General features: G+C 37.1%; 1 protein-coding gene across 1 annotated transcript; it reads right to left on the bottom strand.

Moving 5' to 3' along the window:
• Positions 1 to 178: 178 nt before the first annotated feature.
• Positions 179 to 24983, bottom strand: aclya (ATP citrate lyase a). Its single transcript, XM_056258133.1, has 28 exons — positions 24822 to 24983; positions 19374 to 19555; positions 18171 to 18293; positions 17333 to 17395; positions 16724 to 16914; positions 14633 to 14712; positions 12648 to 12778; positions 11645 to 11763; positions 10622 to 10758; positions 9718 to 9779; positions 8838 to 8955; positions 8582 to 8736; positions 8242 to 8335; positions 6824 to 6965; positions 6478 to 6646; positions 6245 to 6349; positions 5177 to 5373; positions 4986 to 5067; positions 4745 to 4855; positions 4460 to 4587; positions 4291 to 4384; positions 3692 to 3846; positions 3461 to 3611; positions 3232 to 3375; positions 3011 to 3124; positions 2058 to 2140; positions 916 to 992; positions 179 to 814 (listed from the first exon to the last, which is right to left on the bottom strand). Exons 2-28 carry the CDS (start codon positions 19530 to 19532, stop codon positions 720 to 722), a joined length of 3279 nt encoding a protein of 1092 aa, XP_056114108.1. The 5' UTR covers positions 19533 to 19555; positions 24822 to 24983; the 3' UTR covers positions 179 to 719.

Here is a 24983-nt window from a genome sequence, read left to right as displayed (position 1 = left end):
AAATAACATTGATGGCCAAAATACCAGTTTAAACTGTATATATATATATATTAGTTATTAAAAATAGCAACCTACTTTTGTTCCTGCAAATTAGTTGATCTGACATTTAAGACAATTAAGCCTTATAAACACACATGAAGCTATTGCTCGCTGTTATGCGCAGTGGATTATTGCACTGTGTTGATTATATACGTCACTATTGACAGCATACTAATCAAAATATATATATTTTTTTTAAATCACAATCTAACTATTGGGACACTTGAGTCTGCCAATGTCATTCTTTGAAAGCTTCTTCAAAAGTTCAGTTTAAGGTCATGGCTGCTTGGAAAAAAAATATGCTGGGAAGATTCCAGCAACCAGGCATTTTAGTTCCCTTTTGTAGACACACTAACATGACAAGCAGATTTACGCTTTGCAGATATACATGAGATGTTTACTACAAATATATGGAATGTGTTAGGATGTTTTCACAGTTTAAAAAAGGCTTTGCAATCAATACTAGGCAATTAGGCTAATGACAGGTTACAACTACAGTTTATAGCAGGACAGTAACTCAGTTTTACACCCTCACATTTTCACAAGATCACAAAACAGAGAGAAAAAAAAGAAAGAAAATTTAACACAAACAGCTGGAGGAGTGTATACACATTTACACAGACACACAAACTTATTTTGACTTCATACCATACAGGTTCAGCGAGATCTGGATTCTGTCATTACATGGTCATGTGTTCCGGAAGTACATAAGAAATATCATCCCAAGGATGGCGGTATAAACCCTGCTTCAACCGCTTCTGGTCCAGATAATGACCTGCATAAAAAGAGATAAGGTTGTTTAAATTACATTACTTCTAACAGACACGTCAGAGATCGAGAGAGAGATCTCTCTCTCTCACACACACACACACAAACCTATGAATCCCATGCTGCGTCCCAACACAAAGATTCCATTCAGTGCTCCGATTTCCACAAACTCATCTGCCTCATCACTGTGCAAGAGAAAGAAAGTGCAAAGTAAGAAAATCTTATTTTTTCAACTACTTACATGAACACTTTTCTTCACAAGTATTATTATTTTTATCTAAAACTATTGAAAATCATTTTTGTTTATTGAAATAAGTTTATTTTCTAAAATTAACTAATTCTAAAATTAGTTTAAGTACTAAAACTGAAATAAAAATAGTTAAATAGAAAACTACTAAAAAAGACAAAAGCACATACAATTACTGAGACTTAGGACATTTTCAACACCTGGCTTGTTTTGAGTGTCTGTTTCTCGTCTATATAGGAACATGGCAATCACGTTCGGATACGCACCAAAACAATCGTTCTGAGATCGTCTGAACGAGGTGGTCTCGTCCCAATTGAAAACAAACTCAACAAACCAAGCGGTTTCAATTCATAACGGGAAATAAAAAGCAGCAGTGTCTGATTAGATACATTGGGTACACAGTTGAAAACCAAAGAGTGCCTCTTCATCTTATAATGTTGTTTAATTGCTCTTTTTCATGCATTGCAAGAATGCTATCCAGAAGAAGACACCAATCCATCTCTAACTGCATTATATAACTGCATATATATTATTTTTTATTTATATACATGTTAATAATTTTAAATATAATTAAATATACATAATTGATCAGTTAGAGCAGGAATGACGGCTACATTCGTATTGCGTGCCGTGTGTCACGACAAAGCCACAATAAGCCCACAGAGTGAACTTGTCAATCCATCATGATGGATGACGCAGAGGAACGTAAACAGGTGAACTTCGACCAATAATTGCTTGCATGTAACTTTCAATAAACACATTTTGGTAGGCTTTGAACTGTTGCCTTGTGAAAGATAACCAAAAAAAAATAAAAAAATGCAACATTGTAACAAATTAAGTCCCTGTTTCGGAAGAAAGCAAACAATCTACAGGTCTGAAACACCCTTAAATGAAAGTTTAAGAAATTATTAAAAAAAAGTTAATTAATACTATAATAGTATATAAATAATACACAAATAACCCTGTTATTTTACACAAGACGTTTTACTCCCGTTTTACTGACCGAGTGAAGCCGCCACAGTTCCTCAGCAGATCCACAAATGCCACTCCAATGAAACCATCAACATTCAGGATAAGGTTTGGTTTCTGATAGAAAGAGAGATTTTATGAGATTAAAAAAAAAAACACCACCACATACGCTATACTTGAATTTTCATCTCGTCACAAACAACATTCAATTACTACATTAATTCATATCTTATGCTTTTAGCAAAAACAGATTATCATCTCATGTTGTTCTGTGTTTTTCCTTTTACAGCTGCGGTTCACATTTGCAGTTGTTCTGTGATTTTTCACTGTCAAAATCTAGCCATTTCAATAGGAATCCACGCATTCGGGAATTTTGTGAGGGCTCGAGTCACTAACTGCGTTTACAATGTACCCTAATAATCTGTTTGTAATCGGACAAAAAAAAAAACAGTCACAAGTCGATCAGGGTTGAATTAGCCAAATCCGTCGGATTATAAATGGTTGTTTAAACCGTTTCTAATCCATTAGATAGGACATGTAAACACTTGATCGATCGGATTGAAAATTGAAACTGGGAAGTTCTGTGTGTGTGAAAAAACAGAAATGACAAAATGTCTCACGGTGCACGGAACGAGCTGTTGTAGTTGAATATAGTGTCATAAATGACTGTGTCATTCTTAAATTGTCCTTCCACTCATCGTCTGTGAAGTGGCGCAGGACAATGTTGTCCCACCAGTCCTTGCTTCAGACTCCTGTCCACAGACGACTTATTTTGGACAAGGGAAGGGGCATTTTACGTATTAATAAAAGCAGCACGATTTGATTTTTTATTTGATTTGAAGCTTGTAACATATAGCTGAGCACATCCACCCGATCGCTTCATTTAGTGTTCATGTAAACACGATGTTCCGATTGAAACAAAAGGGTTCATGTAAACGTTTCTACTGTTAATACCAGGTGTAAACGAGATCCAAAACACATTTGTACCTTTGAGGTGGTGATCTTCTCCACCTCCAGAGCGTAGTCCAGCAGCTGAGTGGCAGGAAAATGCTGTTTCACAAAGTCTTTGAGGATCTGCACCCGCATGTCAGGATTATTGATCTGAAAATCAATCAATCAAGCATGAAAAGCAGTGTGAAATTGACCCATTTGCAATATATAACACGTTTGCGAACATTTTAGATTTGTGTGTGTGTTGGTATACTTACCGATTTGACCCTGTGTCCGATGCCCATAATGAGTTTGCCGTCTTTCTTCATTTTGTTGACAAACTCCATAGGCAGCATGCCACTGTCAAACGCCTTACTGAACTGCTTAGCAGCTGCGTCCAGGGCACCTCCAAAACGGTCCCCCTAAGCAAACACAGAACCAGTGATGAAACAGATACTCTTCTGATGCTAAACAGACTGCATGTGGAAAAAGCTTTCGTGTCCGCACAATGGTCAGGAGTCCCGAGGTGAGGCTGGAGATCAGGTCTTTGCCAGCACGTGCACACACAATGGTGTTATGAGCTCCAGACACAGCAGGGCCGTGGTCCGCCGTCACCATCAGACACATCTCGATGAACTGACATGCATAGCGCGGCAGCCTGCAATATGCACATGAAAATCATTTAGGACTGAGTAATTATGTGAGGGAACTGGTGACAAAACAAAGAGTGAAACACACCTCCTCTGAAACCAGAGCAGGCCGAGGGTGCCGCCCAGCCCGATCTCAGACTTAAAGACCTCAGTAATAGGCATGCCGGCGTAAATGAGCTCCTGCCCTCTCTCATCACAGATACTCGTCATGAAAGACGCAGGCTTACGGATCAGACCCAGCTCCTACAGGGAGAAGGACATACAGATGACTATAAAATATGGAGCGAATTATGTGCCATAATTAAACAAACAAATCCAGCATTTTGCAAACAAACTCGATCTGCTTTGCAAAGGACAAATCGACTCGCAAACAAACAGAAAGCAAGTTGCAAAAACAAAGGTCAATTTGAGTGAAAATGCAGTGGAGTAAGGCTCATTTATTTATATTTGTAAAACACAATATTGGTTACTCCACTGCATTTTCGCTAAAATTGACCTTTGTTTTTGCAAATTGCTTTTTTTTTTTTTTTGCGAGTCGATTTTTCCTTTGCAAAGCAGATCGAGTTTGTTTGCAAAATGCTGGATTTGTTTGTTTAATTATGGCACATAATTCGCTCCATATATAAACCACCAGGCGAGACTGTAAGTGAGTATCTGTCATTCAAACGTATAAATGTTCATACTCACACGTGCCCAGGAATAATCCATTGGCACTGTGGGCGGAGGAACCTCTTTAGCAGGCACGATCACACCCTTGGCTACTAGATTATCATACACAGATCTATAGGATACACAAATATGTGGTTACTGAAGGCCAGTTTAAGTTGTTAAATTCATAAGTAGACAGAGGACACACTTGATGAGTTCTCCTAGCTCATCAAAGCTCTTGGGCACAAATGCTCCTGCCTCTTCCAGAGATTGGTTTTTAGCCACTGCAGTCTCAGACGCCTGGTTAGCACAAGCTCCAGCATGACCAAACTGGACCTAAACACAAAAGTCAGGTTAGAGTCAGTTAATTCAGCCATTAACAATTGAAAGAGGTTACAATCATATTGGTGTCCTAAACAAGTCATTTGAACACATTATACTCAATGCAAATGCTCAATACAGTATGTCTAATATCACTGGGTCATATAAACACCTCAGAGGAGAACAGGGTGGCACAGGTTCCGATGCACCAAGAGACCACAGGTTTGGTGATCCTGCCTTCTTTAATGCCGTTGCAAATCTTGTACTCTTCATTTCCTCCAATCTGTAAGTGAAGAGAAGACCCACGAATGTCATATTGCAGCCAGGCTCTGAGTTTTATAGTGACAGCAAACTCTTATTAGGTTTAAAGGGAGGAAGAATGGTGTAAGTGGCTGAATAAATGGCACACTCACCTCTCCAAGCACAACGATCATCTTGACTCCAGGTGTGTCTTGATACCTCAACACGTGATCCATAAACACAGAGCCTGGATATCTGCAGGAAAGACATAAGCCGCAGGTTTAAACTCTCACGCAAATTGTTAAACTGATGAAATGCATCAAACTATATTTAGTATCAAAGAGATGTTGACTTGAATACACACCTGTCTCCTCCGATGGCAACTCCTTCATAAACTCCATCTGTAGTGCGCGAGATGATGTTGTTGAGCTCATTGGACATTCCACCAGAGCGGGAGACGTAGGCCACACTGCCCGGCCTGTACAGCTTTGACGCCAGGATGTTATCCAGCATCCCACCCGTATTACCAATCTTAAAACAGCCTGGTTTAATACCGCCGACCTACAGCATACACAAACATACACCCACAGCACAGAATTTTATTATTATGAATAAATCATAAATTATATGATTTTATATCAAATAAAATCTCATTTTATTTATGTACATTTTTACATAAATGATTAATAATTATAATAGTAATATTAATAAAACATTGTATATGCATTATATAATTAATAAAAAAATACATAATTCTGTATTTTTATTCTAAAATATATAATAGCAATGTTATTACTAATTCATTAATAAAAAGTTTAACTATTAAAAAGTATTATTTAAAAATAAATAAATTATTACTACTACTATAAATAAAACATTTTTTTTTTAGTTCTAACAAAGTATTACTACTATTATTAATAATAATAATAATAATAAACAATAATAACAACAACCAGTAATAATAATTTTATATGCACTGTAGAATAGTTAAATAATTCTGTAATTTGATTCTAAAATGTATAGTTAATAAATATATTAAAATATCTATTTTATAATATTAAATTATATTACTAATTAATTTATAATATTCAAATTATATAATTATTTAAAATGTATTATTTTAAAATAATTTAATTATCATTATTGTTACTATTACTACTAATACCATAAATTATACAAAAAAATCTATTTTCTGTTTTTTTCTAATATAGTATTACTACTAATAATAATTTTATATTCATTGTAGAATAAAAAAAAGCTTCTGTAGAATAAAAAAATCTGTATTTTTATTTTAAAAATCTGTAGAATAAATAACTAATAATATAAAATATATATTTAATGACCAATCAAGTCATAAATTTCCTAGTCCTAGTCCTAGTCCTAGTCCATAACAAACATTTATAAAGCACGCACACACACACTAGAGTCATACCGTTGCAGGTCCAATGATAGTGACTCCCTTTTCGTCTGCCATTTTGATGATCTTTCGAGTCAAAGCCTCCGGGATACCTTCAGCTATGATCGCTATTGTGCGAATCTATATATATTATATGAAAAAGAAAAAAAAAATCATCAGACCACATTGGTTTGTGAACATGTAAGGATTAGTCCACTGCACAGCACAGCCATATGAATATATACAGTCAGCTGATGCTGATCTCAGACCTGTGGGTACTGCATGGTCTCTATAGTGCTGTCATAGGCAGAGCGGAGGGAGGCAAAACTGATGAGCACATCCACTTCTGGATGTTTCTTCATTGCATCAGCCATGTTCTTGTAGACCGGCAGCAGAATCTCCTTATGGCCCCAGTAAAACTTCTGCTTATGGTCTCCACTGATAAAACAGAAATAATATGTATTAACATTAGATATAGATATGGGGTTAAGTGACAACCTCAAGGCCACATTGTTGAATAGAAATTCACTCAAATACAAGGTTTCCACCACTAGATATCACTCTATAATGACAGCCGTTTCAAACTAGGGTTTTAAATGCATTCATAAGACTCACGTGAAGGGGTAAACCATGGCTGCTACTGATGGCTCCTGACGCGAGCACACATAATCGAAGTCCAGCATGCCCTGCACCGCACGCGTCTGCATCCCCCACACTATGGACTTGGTGTGGTTACTGAACAGAGTGGTGCTTTTGGCTATAGAGATAAAGACAGGAGGACAAAGAGAAGCAACAAAGGGAAGAAAGAAGGAAAAAAAAAAACATTACAGTGCATCTGAGAGTATAACAGAAGGGAATGCTTTCAATACAGTGTCATTTCTTATAAACTAAATGTTCTGAGAAAACATCATGAAAGTAGAGAATATAAGCATAATGTGGGCTTTATAATACAAAATGAATCTGAACATGGCAGAATATGTTTAAATTTTAAATAAGACATTTTAGGGCCATTTGAAGGCCTGGGACTGTGCCATCCAGATTTTACACGCCAGAACCCACTGAACTTACTTAAATGGATAGCTCACCCAAAAATGAAAATTAGCCCATGATTTACTCACTTACTGAAGCCATCCGAGGTGTAAATTACATTCTTATTTCAGACGAATACAATCGGAGTTATATTAAAAAATGTCCTGGCTCTTCCAAGCTTTATAATGGGAGTCAATGGGTATGTTTTTTATAAGTCCATCAAAGCGCATTCATCCATGATGAAAGTGCTCCACACGGCTCCGGGGGTTAATAAAGGCCTTCTGAAGAGAAACGATGTGTTCATGTAAGAAAATTGTCCATATTTAAAACTATATCGACTAAAATAACTAGCTTCTGGCAGACGGTCGTACGCAAGTCGACTTGCGCCAAAAGAGTAACCCTTGACGATGTATGACGTAGATGTAGGATTAACGTAAGCTTTGACGCCTATCGTGGTTCAAACAAACAGGGCTGGGCAACCGCGTTCATCATTACATTGTGCGTCAAGTTCAAGTGTTACTCTTTTGCCGTAAGTCGACTTGCGCACGCCGTCTGCCGGAAGCTAGTTATTTTAGTCGATAAAGTTTTAAATATGGATATTTTTCTTACATGAACGCATCGCTTCACTTCAGAAGGCCTTTATTAACCCCCTGAGCCGTGTGGAGCACTTTTATCACGGATGGATGTGCTTAGAAGTGAGAGCCAGAACAATCCATTTTATTATCGAAAGGTGTGTTTGACCTGAAGTAGCTCTGCCCAGACCGATCGGTGTATGAGATCAAAGTACTGCGAGAGAGATTCAAAACTTAAAGCATACAGAACTGTCTGCTCTCTAATCACACGTCTGGTCTGGGCAGCGCCACTTCAGGTCGAACACACCTTTTGTGTCCATGACTGTTTAAAATCCTCCTAACATGGGTCTGTAGGCGGCACACCAGCCTACCATAAATCTATTCAGTTACTGTGATTGCCTGTTTGTGAGAGTGTGGTCAAAGTGCACTAACCTGCAGGAAGTCCAGCACGAGTCTTTTGAGCTGATGAGTTTTCTGCTCCAGTTTTGACCTCAGAAAAAGAGGCCGATCTGGAGGACGCGGGAGTCTGGGAGCGGGAGAGAGAGGGTAGCAGTAAGAAAGAGAAATATTTATTGGTCATAATGTGATTTTGTCACTCTTTACGGCGACACTTAGGGGCACAAACAGCATATTAAGATGTGATCTCTAAAACCAGTGAAGAAAGACTCAACAGAAAACTTTACTGAAAGCCCTGAATCATCGAATGACATCCTTGAGGCTATAAGAGGTTTTTAATGCAAGCACACGGAAAGTAAGACACATAATCACCCACCGTGGTTCCACCGCTAGCGTTGAGAAGGAAGTTAGCGGTGTGGGCGGCACCACGAGGCTGTGTGGCGATTGGCCTGTGACCTAGTGCCATCCCAACAATAGCGGTCATGTGGGTCTCAGTGCCAAAAACATGAATGGGGATACCAGTGGTCTTTCCTGCACACACACGCACGCACACACACACACAAGACATTAACATGAGATTAGTACGGAACTATTTATTTCTTTGTATACAACGCGCACATGAACAAACTCACCAACTTCCCCCATCACTCTTAAACCTTCCTGGTAGTTTGGGCCACCACGACGGACAAATACAGTGACCTCATGCTCTTTCAGAGGGTCCTGGTAATCTTTGATAGCCCTGACGATACCCTGGTACATATAAAACAGCCAAACAAACACATAATGGGTGGGGGTTACAATATTGAATGAATGAATGAGGCATTTATATAGCACTTTCATATGTACTACTGAACACCCAAAGCACTTTACAATCATATCAGGGGGTCTCTCCTCAACCACCACCAGTGTCCAGCATCCACTTGGATGATGCGACGGCAGCCACAGTACAACAGCGCCAGTGCGCTCAACACACACCAGCTACAGGTGGAGAGGAGAGAGCGTGATAGAGCCAATTCAGTGGATGGGGATTATTAGGAGGCCATGATTGGCAAGGGCCAATGGGTGGAATGTGGCCAGGACACCGGGGTTACACCCCTACTCTTTACGAGAAGTGCCATGGGATTTTTAATGACCACAGAGAGTCAGGACCTCGGTTTTACGTTTCATCGAAGGACGGTGCACTTTGACAGTATAGTGTCCCCATCACTACACTGGGGCGTTAGGACCCACACAGACCACAGGGTGAGCGCCCCCTGCTGGCCTCACTAACACCTCTTCCAGCAGCAAACTGGTTTTCTCAAGAGCTCTCCCATCCAGGTACTAACCAGCATCAACCCTGCTTAGCTTCAGTGGGCAACCAGTCTTGGGCTACAGGGTGATATGGCTGCTTGCATATCATATTCATATTCTGCTAATGCACTGCTAATGCTAATGCAATAATATTCATATTCAGCGAAAGCAGATAGATAGCAAAAATGCACATGGACAGCATGAGGGACTCTCTGATCTAACCTTGAATGTTGCTGCTACGTTAGTGAAGTTGGCAATGCTGCCTCCAATGATCAGGACTTTACCTACACAAGAGAAACGAATGGTGACACATGGGATACCACAAATACATGAAACTACTTTAACATACAGATTACAGAATGTTTCAGGTAACATTTATCAAATGCCCTGGAATATGATCATGGTCTTAATTTGACCAAACACAGGATATAATATATAGTAATTACCTTTTTACGTTCTGGTTGGGAAAAAAAGACTTTAAGACTTAAAGGGATATTTTACCCAAAATGTTTAATTCTGACATCATTATGGAAGTCAATGGCTACTATCAACTGTTTGGTTACCAATATCCTTCAATAAAAATATCTTCTTTTGTGTTCAGCAGAAGACAGAAACTCATACAGGTTTGGACCAACATTAGGGTGAGTAAATGACGACAATTTTCATTTTTGGGTGAACTATCCCTTTAAGATTGCTAACACAAGTTAGTCTATTAACTTTAAATTCAGAAACATTTTTCAAACATAATTCAAATTCTCAGACAGCAACCGGTTTTGTAATGACAACAGTATTGGCACTAATAATTATTTCTTTATATAATAATAAAAACATTAGCTGTTGTTATTCTTATTAATAATAATTCTTTCTATATCACTAAAAATACTTTTAAAATTCTTATAGAGGGAGAGTTGAAGTCTGGGTGTGGGACAACCCCCCCAAAAATGTAATTCTTTCCAGTGAACAACTTTAACATGTCAACAACACTAAATATTAGGGGGAAACGATTAAAGAGTTTACACAAAAACCTTTAGACAAGAATTGTTGTTAAAAAACACTTTAAAAATCATTCTAATCAGTGAAAGATTAATAAAGAAGCAATTGGACAACAAGATTATAATGAACGTACCATCAGGGTGTTTCTCACGGGTCATGAGGGAGAGGATGGTCTTAGCATAATCATATGTTTGTTGCTCACTAGGAGCTCCTGAATACTCGCCGTAATTGGCCAGTTCATTGACACCACCCAGGTCACAAATTGTATCACTATGAGTGAGGAAAATTACAATAGGTTAAACTGTTGGCTAGTAGACACAGAGAGACACAAAAACGCATAACTTCAAACATGTGAAGTGAAAAGTAATGTCAAAAATATTTATCAGGGAGATCCCAATTAAGTCCCCAAATTGCAGAGCAAATAGAGCAAGTCAAATTATCCAGTAAATCTAGCATGGGTTTTATTTGTTTTTTTTTTGTGAGCATTAAATAAGAAAACATTTGGTTTCTTGATCCTCCACTCTCAGAGGACAGCACATACGCATCCTAATTAGTCTCTCTCGCTCGATCTCCTCCCTCCATCCAGAGAGAAGGACAGATGCAGTAGTGAAAGATAAACCTCCAGATAATAGTTATCAAGCATGGATGGGTAATGTCATTTAGCTCTCAGCGTCTGGCTCAGACAGGTATCTGCTTCATCTCTCAGACCATGAAGCACAAGAGTTCTGCTCATTATACCAGCATTTCCCTTCTAACTGTCTCGAACTATAATTTTGCTTTTCCAAGCTACTCTATTAAGATTTAGGATGAATATTTTGTCTGTATGACTTTTTATCTTCTGTGGAACACAAAAGATTATATTTTGAACATGTCTAGGTGGTTTATTTTGTTTGTTTTTTGTCCAAACAATAAAAAAAAAAGTCAATGGTGTCCAATGTTATTTTGGACCCCATTAACTTTATTTGTGTGGGCAAAAGAGTTTTTCAATTTTTCAAAATATCTTTTGTTTTTCTGAAGAAGAAAGTTATACAGAATGAGAATGCCATTTTTGGATGAAATATCACTTTCAATTTAAGCAATTAACACTGAGATTCATCCACACGTGATCCATTTGCATCTATATGCAAACTGGACTTAACTCTTGAGTGACAGGTACCTGTACACAACAGAAGCTCCGCCCCCTGCCACCATGGTCCAGATCCGTCCGCGAGGGTTCAGGAGAGTGAGTTTGAGGCTGGCGCCACTCTTAGCATCTAGATCAGCTATGTATGCCTCCTACAGAAAGGTTATAAAAAGGCTTTTTTTCCTGTACATTTTTGTTAATTCACAAATTGTATCTCATATAATTCTCATATTTTGTTAATTCTCATATACTTTTTTGTTAATTCCCATATAGCTGGGTTTGGTTAACATCATTTGGTTAAAAAAAAAAAGCAACATGTAACATGAACATGTCAGTTCAGCAAAAGTGGATATACTAAGCAAATGCCATAATGAAGCAAATAATTTGCTCATAAATGACAAAAAAGTAAAAACTCCATAAAATGGCTTGTGGACAGTGTTGGCAAAATATGTAATGAAGCAAAGACTCTTCTCTGTTCAACCCATATAGACCAATTATAGCAGCACAACAAACAGAAAAGTAACACATTGTACCTAAATTTATTTATTAATAAGCCAACTCTGATTTTATTCCAGCTAAACCAGTCTGTTATAACAGCTATTGTCTCTCTGTGTGTGTGTGTGTGTGAAAGAGAGACCAATTAAACCAGCCTTCTGTCAGATAAACATAGCATCAATACATCCTGCCAACAGTGACGAAGAGCGGGCGACACACCACTATCTCCCTGCAACGACTCGTCACTGTGTGTGTGTGTGTGGTGAGTTTGAACGCCATTAATGATTTATGAAAGACTGCTTCCAATTAATTATTAAATCATATTCTTTAGAAGAAGTGAAAGTAAGCAAACGCAGCAGAATACGAGAAGTACAAGCTTCCGATTGATGAATCGACAAAAACAGTGATAAAGGCAAGCGATTCCTTCCTGTTCCTTGTTGGGCTTATAGATTAACTCATACAAATTAATATTTAGATGGCAACTGAATCACTGAAAATCTACAATTATATGCAACAAAATACATGTGACAAGTATTGTTACCTCAGGATAGGCCTCTCTGCCGAAGGGAGGGGGAAACTCCACATCACCCCACTTGGCCTTACACAAGTAATCGGCTGTGGCATCGATTTTAGCAGCCATGTCCAGCACATACACTCCATCCTTGGTGACCACTGACAGAGAGAAATAGACCATTTGTTCTTGCCAGCTTGAACTTCACAAACTGATTGCACTTTGCGTTTCTTGCCTGCCTTAGGCAATAATGAATTTGATTCATTTAAATCTCACAGTTACTGAATGCTTTGGGTTGTGCTGTAGATATGTGATATTGAGGTGATGGCAATATTTTGATCTTTATTGGTATATATAATTCTTGAGTCATGCATTCCACTGGATGACAAAGCACTTTTATGGTTTAAAGAAAATGTGAAACTTGTGCATACAGAGCATATTTTCTAACAGGCTGAGAAATAAACTTTTCGCATGTGTAATGATAAAAATGTGATTTATATAGACAAAAATCACAAACAGGAACATCAAAGGAAGTTAGAAACTCACAGAAACAGATGCCATAGGGCACAAGGGATTATTAATTAGCGCACTATGAAACATCTCGTCACCATCAAACAGAATCCATGTTAATTAACTAGCAATCTATCGCCTTAATTTTCTCAAAATTAAATGTTTCTTCAAAACATTCAAAAAAATTTTTGACACCAAGTTGGATCAGAGATCGGCCTTTAGTAATGAAAGAAAATAAGCGTAAACTATTTTTAAGTAAGAATTTTTACCTTAAAATAATGTTTTCAAAATCGTTTCAGTGGTTCATCAAGTTGTGACATGGTGAAATGCACTTATGCCACCGCTTTGCGGTCCACACCATGTAAGATTGCCAGATTAGGTCGCGTTTCTGTAGTCCGAATGAGACCTAAGAAAACTACAAATTTGACTTGCTTTACGGCAAGCGTTACAATTGCTGATAGGTGGAGCGTACTCGACAGTAGACTACAACTACATGTAAGATACCTAGCAGCCGGGTAGCTTTTGAATTGTCATCATGACGGAGTCTGGAAATGAAGGGTATGATGTTGGAGGAGTCGAGGAAAAGAAAACGGGAGCATGATCGAGTAAGAGCTCGAACTAGAGTGAACCTTGGACTGGCTTGCACTCGTTGGCGAGAGGTGAAGGAGGCTGCAAGATGCAAGACTGATGGTCACTTTGCTTTTTTGTTACTGGACTTGTAAGAAATACTATTTTTTTTTAGTTTTCAAAACACTGTGCATGTGCGTATGTTAGATGGTTTTAAATTTCGATTGGCTAATGTTAGATAAGGCGTTAGCTACATGCGAACATATAATTAGTGATAAGCACGTCATTTTGTGTTTATAAACAGTTTTTCTAGCACTGCTGTTCTGAGTTAAATGGCATGAAGATTACAATAACTTCCAAAATCACCTCAAATGTTTGATCGCTTCCAAAGTTGTTGATTCTTAGTTTATGTTTACGTTAGCGTTTTTGATTGATTGCATGCTGCTAGCGTTAGTGAAGTTGGGAGTTGATTTTTGGCGCTGGAGGATATTTGACTGGGAAACTGTTATGTTTTGGACTTCTCAGAGTGAAATTTTAATACATAAGAATGCCAGATACTAAACATGCCGACTTGATCTCTTTTTTTTTTTTTTTTTTTTTAGCTACCAGACACGGCAAATGACATCGACACCTAGTAAACACACATTCACAACTACGGATGCGGTAGGCTACATTATTTACGACAGCAGTAATGGACAAATCCGCTTCCAACCTGTAGGGCGACCGCAGAGAAAAAGTTACTTGGTGTTGCTTTAACATAAGACATATTCTTAGTCATTCAAACATAAGCAAGTAGAACTTTTACTGCCTTGAAAAGAACTGGAAGTGTTTTGTCTTAGGTCTCCATAGAGCGAACCAACAGTGCCAAGACATTGGGAAGAACTGAATCAGAAGTCTGGCTGACAGCGGAGGTGGGGTGGGCTGCTTTTGTGACTTACCAAGAGGGTTGATCTCCAAGTATGTAAAGTATAAGTCTTCATACAGGTTGAACAATCCCACCAGGAAACTAGTCAACATCCTGCAGACAAAAAAAAATAATAAAAAAATTCCTCCATGTAATATTCAATTATTAGAATATTGTGAACATGTTAAACTGACACAAAGTAGTTTAGTTTAGTTCAACACCACAAAATCTAATCACTGACTTAACACACTGAAAATAAGTATGGATTTGTGGTTTAATGACTGTCATTTAAAACTCAAATAAATCAACAAACAAATGGAAGCACAGAGAGTCTGAAATTAAGCTTATTTTTCTTACTCCATTGGAACTTGTTTAAATGATTTTAGATGTACTACTGTTCAAAGGTTTGGGGTCAGTAAGAATTTCTAAAATGTTTTAGAAAGAAGTCTCTTAAGCTTACCAAGGCTGCATTCATTTGATAAAAAAAAAAAAAAACATTTTCAATTTTAATATATTTTAAAGTTGCATTTATTCCTGTGGTGGCAAAGCTGAACTTTCTTATTATTATCAATGTTAAAAACAGCTGTGCTGCTTAATTTTGTTGTGGAAACTGTTGATACGTTAATCAGGATTCTTTGATGAAAAACAAGTTCAAAAGAACATACATTTATAATGATTTCTGTTTCAATTAAATTCTTTACTGTCACTACTGATCAATTTAATGTTTCCTTGCTGAATAAATTAATTTCTTTAAAATAAAAAAAATAAAAACCTGACCCTAAACCTTTGGGTAGATTTTAAGAGAAAATTAAAAAACTTTTTTTTTTTTGTAATACAGACTGTATTGATGTGATATTGCAAGCAAAACAAATTGAAAACAGTGACTGGAAACAGTAACAACATTCAATTTAATGACAGAATCTGTTACCAAAACAGCTGGTGTTTGGAGTAACGAGGGAAAATAAAGGGACACATGAGGGAGGAGAGAGAGTGAGAGAATCATCAGTCATCCACCTCATAAAAAAAAAAAGAAAAAAAGAAAAACTGTGACGGCCTATAGTCCAGAGAACACAATTTATACATGAGAAACGACGAGACGACAGAATAACTGGAGGAAGAGGGAGGGCCTTGTGGGATGCCAGTAAATCAGTAAATGTACTTGGTGAAAGATGACAAAAGGAGATTTAGGAGGAAAAAAATATCCTTTATGCCACAATATTTGAGAGAGGGAGTTGTGTGCTGTTTTTCAAGCTGTGATTTTTTTTTCTAACAGCGTTATATGCAAGTCTGACTGAGAAAGAGAGTGAGAGGAAGAGTAAAAACAGATGGATATATCAGCCAATATCAGCCAATGCTGCCAAACAATCTCCCCGTCAATCTCAATGTCAGCCAAGACGGTGAGGCCAGCCAGAACGAGATGTCAGAGTATGTGTGCGCGTGTACCATCAAAAAGACAGACAGGGTTTATAGACGTGAATTGAATAATACGGGGGGGGGGGGGGGGGGGGGGGACACGGGGAAAGAGGAGAGATCTCATTTGTGTAATGGATCAAAGTGCCCTCCACTACTGCCAGCACAGCTGAGAGCACCTCATTTGATTGTTTTTCCTCCCTTCCCCTTCCTCTTCCACTCTCTCATTTTTACTCACTGTTCTCCTGATATGTATGTACCAGGAGGACCAAGAATTGCCTGCAGCCTCTTGTGTTCAGCAATACAGAGGGGACCGTTAAGAGGGTTTTGAGGTAATTAAATTATGCTTATATTTCCCCTAGAATGGTCTTTACAAGGAAGCTAAATCAACATAAATAAAGAGGAGTGTTATACAGACTTTGTTGATTGTCTGATAAAAAATAAAAAATAAGTAGACCGCCATATTTAAACTTATTTAATGACTAAAAAATTGGAAATTGTAGTGTAAACAGCTCAGCACAACAAAAAAAAAAAGGTTAAATAAACTATACAAAAAACTATAGATGACTAGAGTTAGAGACTATACATTTCACCTCCACTACAATTTTGGGAGAAAATCAGTGCAGTCCTGCAAAATGGAATTAAACGTGGTAAAATGTATTTATATTCATACAATATGTTCTATTTATGCATTTGATCTGACTGTCTGACTCACTCTTTCTTATCTGCAGCGGCGTGTGTGAGGAGCTGACTCTTGACTGTGTCCGCGCTGATCTTCTCATCCACTCCCACCAGGAGCTTCATGGCTTTAGAGTCCACGTCACCCACGTCCACACCGCCCTCATGATGGAAGAGCACGTAATCGCCTTCACGTGTGGCATAGATGCACACATAAAACTCCTCCTCCTGAGGGAAAGTCACAATTGAACAATGTTACCTCTCTCTTTCTAAATGTTGCTCATGCCATGCTGTATATCCATTAACATACAAAATAGATATTACCACCATGTAAATAATATAGCCCCTACTATAAAAAAATAATATAATACATATAATATAATTTTTATATAATACATTTTTATTATTATTAAATAATTCCATTCTCAAAATAATAACGTATAATAAAAATATATTAGATGCAGAATTGTTTAATAACAATAATAATAATAATATAATCATTCTGCTTCTAAAATGAATTATAATAATAATAGTAATAAGTAGTAGTAGTAGTAAAGATTACAATTTAAAATGGTTATTATTGTTATAATTAAATAAGCCAATTTATTAATGGACATAGTACATAGCATTTACAGGACAGGCTCACCTGCTTGTGGGCTACAAAGGGCTCGATCAGGAAGTTCTTGAGAATGCCTTTAGCCTTCCCCACCTGAGAGACAGAGAGATAGAGAGATTTTAAAAGCTTATGCTTGTATATCAGGCTTTCCTTAAGGGATTAAACACCAGAAACTGCCTTCGGTCTGAATCTAAAAGCTTCTCCTAATGAAAAACACACAATGAAAAGAGAATTATGTAAGAGGCAGAAGAAAAGGATACCAGGGATGGGGAGGAGGAGGTAGAGAAGAGCAGAGCAAGTGTTCAGACAGTATAAAGGCTTGTGCTGTGCACCAGTGATTGCACTTCAGTGTTTAGAGACTCGCTGAGAAAAGTGAAAGATTTGACAAGCAGAGCTGCAAGCCAAACACACACACACACACACACACACACACACACACATCTCATTTGTGCTGCAGTCACAACAGTGGGCCAAAAGGCCAGTTGATATAAATCAGCTAGAGAGAAAGAGGAAGGCGAGGTGACATTTCAAAGAGAGGGAGAGAAAAATAAAGGGATGACAAGGTGGGAAAAACAATGAAACGCTCCTTTGAAAGTGGGAGAGTCAACAGGGGCTATGACCAGTCTAGCAGATGAAAGACAGAGAGAGAAAAACAGAAAAATATTACTATATTAAAATTATCATAAAAAAAAAAAAAAAAAAATTATATATATATATATATATATATATAAACGCAAATGTAAGTCTTTCTCTCAGCAAAAAAAAAAAAAACGTTTTTGGCCCTCAGGCAAAAATGTATGCAGGGGCATGATATATAATATATTGGGATGCAAAAACTGTATGAGGCAGTGTTGGTATCTGTCCTTACCGCTGTCTCCCTCATGAGGCGGGGTTTGATCCATTCCTTCACACCCTTCAGATCCAGGTTCACACCCACCAGTCCCAGTTTCCCTCTGCGCTTGATCAGCTGATCTGGCTTAACGACTAACCGCTGGACAGAAACATGAGAAACGCACAATAATCAATCAAATATTGATTATAACTTAAAGTCATGCTGCCAATATTATTGCAAAACAACATTGCATGGAAAATACACATATGTTACAATCTGTGACAAAATCCAAGGGCAAGGCTGAAGTAAAATGGACTATAAGATTTAAACAGTTTGTTCTAAAAAAAAAAAAAAAAAAAAACATCCTAAAAACTCTAAGTGTAAATTAACAAAAAAGAAATTTTCAATGTGGTCACAAACAGAAGGCAGGAGGATGATCAAATGAAATTTGAGATCTATATGTGAGTGACTTCCTAATTAAACCGTTCTCTATAGCGGTCTCTCGGTCACTGGAGACGGAGAGACATGAGTCATATCTAATGTGATTTTACCCTCTGGGCTCCTCCATAAAGGTGATTAAGAGTGCTTTTTCAGCAGAAACTGTCTCTGTACTGTCATTTGAGAAATTCTGCTATGCTCACTTTAGCTGCTTTAATTGACCTACTAGTGAAGTAGCATACTAATGACTGCCATCCTCGATGTCTCTCTATATGATTTCTTTTACTCATTTACCCCTCATGCTGAGCCCTCAACAGAACTGCCCTGCATAAAGGTCTCAGTCTAATTAGATGGAAGTGTTGGCAATAGTAAGACTTCACAGGATTCTTGAATCATTTGGAGAAACTACTTAAGACTATACGACAAGAACAATCATTGTAACAGCATTATATGCATTATATTTGTATTGCAATAAAATACTATGTACATTTCCTAATGCTTGTTAATATTTTTAAATATATAATTATAATATAAACATTTACAATACAATTGAATTAAGATTTAACTGAATTCATAATATAATAATTATAATATAATTTAACAATATTTAGGATATTGTTCTATTGATCTAATTTTAATCTATTGATATTGATCTACTCAAATTTTTTTTTTAATTAATATTTGCTGAGATTGATCATGAGGTCTTTGGTCATTGAGTTGCACCACATGGCCGTATCAGTTTCATCTCAAGCCCAAATGTTATCCCATCCCCAGGTCAGTTACTTCCAACAGCTGTCTTACCTCCGTCAGAAGCCAGGGGTGATCCTGAGCCAGTCGCTCCCAGTCAGTTTCTGGTGTCACATTAGCATAGCGGAATCGGTTCTGTACGGCGGCTGTAGTGCAAATGTGTTTGTAAAGGAATTCCTTCCCCGTTTGCTCGGAGATGGCTTTGGCTGACATGATGCTAGATGACTAAAAAAGCACTGCAGAGAAAGACACACAGCAACAACTCATTAACCATCAGCCTTGAGACCAATAAATGAGCAGAAACCTTTCAAAATGCTTTACGAACCTGCAGCGGGTATGCATGTCTGATCAGTGCAATGAATAAATCAAGAGAAAGACTAATAAGGCTAAATAAATAAATCAACAAAAAAGCTAAATAAAAAGTAATTAAAATAAATAAGGCTAATAAATAAAAAATACATATATACATAGTTTCTGCAAGATTTGCTTAAGTTAGGTTGGCATGTCTTTAAAATGCAATAAACAAATTCAATACATGGCTTAATAATTGCTTTGTCCGTTTCGCTTTATCCAGGAAACTGACCAGGAACTTGAGTGGCTAAGTAAAACTAACACCCTAACTAACACATTTAAATATAACATCTACATAGCATCCTGCTGAAACAAACGTAATTTACAAATATTCTGTAGAATTTGTCATTATTTGCAGGCATTTTCTCTTACGCTGGATTACATTTGTCTTTGTCACCCAGTTCATCTGCTGATCTCTCTCTTTTTACCTTTTCCTGAATTAGGGAAGGCAGCTAAAAATAGGCTTGATGCTCACCCTGATTTGATTAGACATGGACTTCGTGCAGTGCCACAAGACAAGAGCAACCATTGCAGTCTGACTGACACATAACAGAAGCACAATCAAGTACAACTGCACTAATCAACTAAGCTTTCCTAAACCAAAAGAAAAGAAAAAACATCCAGACATGGCATAGAGTATTGTATGAGGTAGACAATATTGTATGACACTGTCCTCATAACCAATTTCAACAAATCTTATGGCACACAACACCTATATGAGCTAGAAGTTATGATTCCCATTCTCTCAGTCAACAGTGCCAAGCAGTGAAAACTCTCATACATGAGTGCATTTGTGATTGGCAGGCTAAAGTCCCATTCAAATGACATCACAGCCGCCTGTCTGAACCCTGTCAGGACATGCAGTAGAACGAAAGTGCCAAGCTGTCAGCGGGGTCAACACAACCCGTTTTTGTTTAAAAAGAAAAGATAAACCAGTTGGCAGAGAATGACAAGCGGGGCCAACCATCTCAATATGCATTTAGCACTATACTGGCTCTGTACTGGCTAAAACAACACAGACAGCATAAACTAATGCTGCAAAAATTATTACACGACCATTCAAAAGATTTTTGGGCGTGAGTGTTATAAGAAAGTACTAGTTTAACAACTAGAAATGATTACTATTATTTAGCAATGCATTAAATTGATCAAAAGTTACAGTAAAATACATTTACAACATTATACAAGATTTCTGTTTCAAATAAATTATGTTCTTTTGAACATTCTATTCAAAGAACCCTGAAAAAAAATGTAACACTGTTTCAACAAAAATATGAAGCATCACAGCTGTTTTCAACATTGATAATAGTGATAAAATGTTTCTTTAACATCAAATCATCATATTAGAATGATTTCTGCAGGATCATGTGACACTGAAGACTGGAGTAATGATGCGGAAAATTCAGCTTTGACATCACAGGAATAAATTACATTATAAAATATTTTAAAAGTAAAAAATAGTTATTTTAAATTGTAATATTTCACAATATTACTGTTTTTATTTTTTATCAAATAAGCCTTGGTGAGTATAAGCGACTTCTTTTAAAACAATTTAATAAATCTTACTGACTCCAAACTTTTGTATGTAAGGCCGTCTTATTCGATCCAATAGCGGAATTCAAATTAGCGGTGAAGGTCTCACGCGTGTTCCGTCTCTTCCCATGTCAAAGGCATTTTTAATTAAATGCAATACATTTTATCTTATGTATTAACTCGTTCCATCTGACTCCATAAAATGAAAAGGTTTTTCAATGATATCTGTGCATCATTAAATAAACGTTAATGTTTGACTATTCCTTTTAACTCCAATGAAAATAACGTCAAAGTCTGTTAGAATAATCAAATAAAACAATTTATTATGTCAGGTAAAAGTATTATGCCAATTTCATAATCAGTTCAAAGATCATCAATACAAAACATCAAATGCTCTAGGATAAGAGAAATAGATGCAAACCCAACATTTAAGAAATACATGAGCTAACCTCACGGGCTATATGAAATACAGAAAGAGCCCTGAGCTCTCGTTGCATTTTCCTTATATAGCCAGACCTTTTTTGATATGTAAAACATGAGACAAATGGTCAGAAGGTGTAAACTCAAAAACACACCCTTCTGTGTGCAAGATATTTCTATATTCTTAAGAACTTTATTACCTTTTGATTTACTTCTTTTGGAATGAGACATTTGTACTAGTCACCCTGAGACCTTTAAAATGATACTAAACACAATCCTTAACGATAATCATTCACATTAAAACCATATATATTCTTGTGTGAGTTTTAAGTGTTACTGAGAGAGAGAGAGAGAGAGAGAGAGAGAGAGAGAGAGAGAGAGAGAGAGAGAGAGAGAGAGAGAGAGAGAGAGAGAGAGAGCGAGAGAGCGAGAGAGCGAGAGAGCGAGAGAGCGAGAGAGCGAGAGAGAGAGAGAGAGAGAGAGAGAGAGAGAGAGAGAGAGAGAGAGAGAGAGAGAGAGAGAGAGAGAGAGAGAGAGAGAGAGAGTCAACCAGTTCTTCCAGTCTTACAATGGTAGTGTATGTGATATTCTGAATTTATTTTTTAACAGATAACATATTTTTCCATATACCGGTAAGCATCAGCAGCTATATGTTCATTGTATTTTTTGTTTAAAGACCCTTTGATCTTGCAAACAATAAACGAATAGGCTTCTCACAACATTACAAAAAAGAACTTGTTACTAAGGAATGCTCTAAATAAGAATGACGTTTTATCTTCTTTATGCACCTTGATAATAGTCTAACTGTTTCTAAAGCTCCCCTTCTGTAATGAGAATTAATGGATGCATGTGGCGAGGAGAACAGAGCGTTCAGTTAGTAGACAGTCAGGTCCTTGACCCAAACAATTTACTAATGAAGAGAGCGGACCAACATCCTCCCTGCACATCTCCCATCCAGCTCACTGGAGTGCTGTAAATTAACGTACAGACTACAGACTGAGAAGAAAGCAACGTATTTAGAGCCAAAAAACATGACGCAACATCTTACAATACCCAACTTCTTACTCGCACACATACATATGCACAAACACATTCCTGTATATCCATGGATATCAAGTACGTACATCTATTTGCCCAGTGCAATGACTCATCACTTCCTTTGGCTGATGTTTTCAGTGATCCTGGATTGATATCCAGGATCACTTAAAACATCAACCAAAGGAAGTGATGAGTCATTGCACTGGCCACACTCGACTCACAGGTCAGTGATGTAAAATAAGTTAACCACAATACGACAGATAACCAAGTAGACTTGTGAAACCAACACTGCATCCAAAAATATTTGATGTGCAGCTTTTAAAATGAAATAACCAAATAGAGACAAAGCCGGTATATTATGGAGCAAAGTTATATTATACAGAGTTATATGCATATTACATTTTTCTGTTTGTTGCTGTAATCTGATGTCTACAGACACATCTCCTAAAAAATATCCTAGAAAAATAAACACTAAATCTCCAGTAACTTCCTATTAGCCAATTTCATCAAAACAAGAAAGTACTGTAGGATTCTGACAGCTTACAATCACTGACAAAGATCCATATTTATTAATTACAGTTTTAGAACAATAAGTACAGTAACAGTGATGGTTTCTGTGGTACATTTTTGTAAGATGGATGAGCAAGAGAAAAACTGGCAGTGTATCTCTAGATTCAGTAGATAGATAGTCTCCACTACAGCGACTGATGTGTTATGTACTTTCCTATATTACTGAGAGCGCTGTGGAGCGTTTTAGTAGTACTGATTTTACTGCACGCAGAATCACATCACCAGTGCCCTGATCTGATCCCGTTTACAATGGTGCGGTCAGATGGTAATGCTGTGGTACTTTTCTGTAAGTGCAGGCCAGTTGCATCATGCACACTAGCTCATACTGCGATGCACAGCTGGTTAAGGGGTCGAGTTGCATCACACTAGTAGTGATGCAGCTGATTTATAACTGTGTTTTCCTCAGTCACAAAACAGCAGCACTATCATTCATCACATAGGAAGGATGCGGGGAGAAGGGGGAGTCATACTAAAGATATTGATCTTACTACCCTCCACACAAATCCAACACACGTCTGATACAAAAATTTGTATTAGACAGTTACATTTGAATAACACTAAAGAAATTGCAACACCAAATCTAAAGTTTATGACTGGAGTTATTAATCTCAGTTCTATCCTGATCCTGAACTCATCTAAAGCGTAAGGATGGATCCTCCTTATTTAAGCTCAAGCTTATATAATGCTTTATTCAAATGCGGATTCACTTTAATTTACTTTTATTAAATGTCACACATTACAGCAATCCATTTAAACATTTATTCTTATCAAACTAATCAGTATGTTAGTTGTTACTAGTATTTTTTTAATTGCTAGCGAGTAATCCATTTGAGACTCAATTTCACTAGTAACAATTCATTAAATACAATTACTTATTCCTTTGGTACTAGTAGTCACTATACTAATAGAATAGTTATTTGGTGCTACAGGGATAGTGACTAGCAGCAAGAGAATAAGTACTATGATTTAATGCATATGTACTAGTGACTTATTGATTAGTCATAACTGCAGTATGCACTAGTGACTAATTGAATAGATACCATTTACGAATAGAATTAGTAACAATGTGCATGTACTAAAATCTAACAGTAACTTACAACATAAAATAGATACTAGTACTTTTAAGGAATACATGTTTAAACGGCTTCCCATAACCTGACAAACATATCTAGACTACAAGTAACTAAAGGACATGAACATTTGTTTTAATTCTTCTTGTGTGCTGTATTTGTTTGTTTTCTTTTTCAAGAAAATAACATGCACCTTACACTTCCGTATACGTGAAAGGTGTTAACAGCCCTTCATTCTTTCATTTAAATGACAGGTAGAGACCAGTAGAACCTGTCTCCATACGGCTCTGACTGATATTCATGATGAAAATAACAATAAATGTAACGTTAGATAAGCCACGCTAAGGTTCGTCAACACTGATCTACAGCGTTTTGAGCAAAAAGAGCTGTGTCACTGTTGGTTTTATATTCTGTTTCATTTATTTCGCTAACGTTACATTTACTCCCAAATGAAAGACTGTTTCCAGTAGTCAATGTTTATATTACTAGTAATGTTACCTTGATGTTTTAAGCCACTTACCGGTCTATGTAAGATTTAGGATAGGAAGTTTTCTCTTTTCAGGGATTTCCTACTGTACGAAGTCTCTCTGAGTATGTTGACAGTCGAGATATGGTTGCAGGAGGAGACACTTTTCCTCCAGACAGCGTGGCTGCTTGCTCGCTCCCTCCCTCACTATCCTTT

Source organism: Rhinichthys klamathensis, unplaced genomic scaffold (assembly GCF_029890125.1).
Source record: "Rhinichthys klamathensis goyatoka isolate OS25496 unplaced genomic scaffold, OSU_Roscu_1.1 h1tg000149l_1, whole genome shotgun sequence".
Lineage (NCBI taxonomy): Eukaryota > Metazoa > Chordata > Actinopteri > Cypriniformes > Leuciscidae > Rhinichthys > Rhinichthys klamathensis.
This window is presented reverse-complemented; position numbering and strand designations above follow the sequence as displayed.

Excerpts from the sequence above, each read along its gene's own strand:
- aclya (XM_056258133.1), bottom strand. The coding sequence starts at position 19,532 with ATGTCAGCCAAAGCCATCTCCGAGCAAACGGGGAAGGAATTCCTTTAC. Across the intron at positions 10,759-11,644 it reads GGAGCTTCTGTTGTGTACAG|TGATACAATTTGTGACCTGG; the intron begins GTACCTGTCACT and ends CCTCACTCATAG. Across the intron at positions 3,847-4,290 it reads TGGATTATTCCTGGGCACGT|GAGCTGGGTCTGATCCGTAA; the intron begins GTGAGTATGAAC and ends TTCTCCCTGTAG.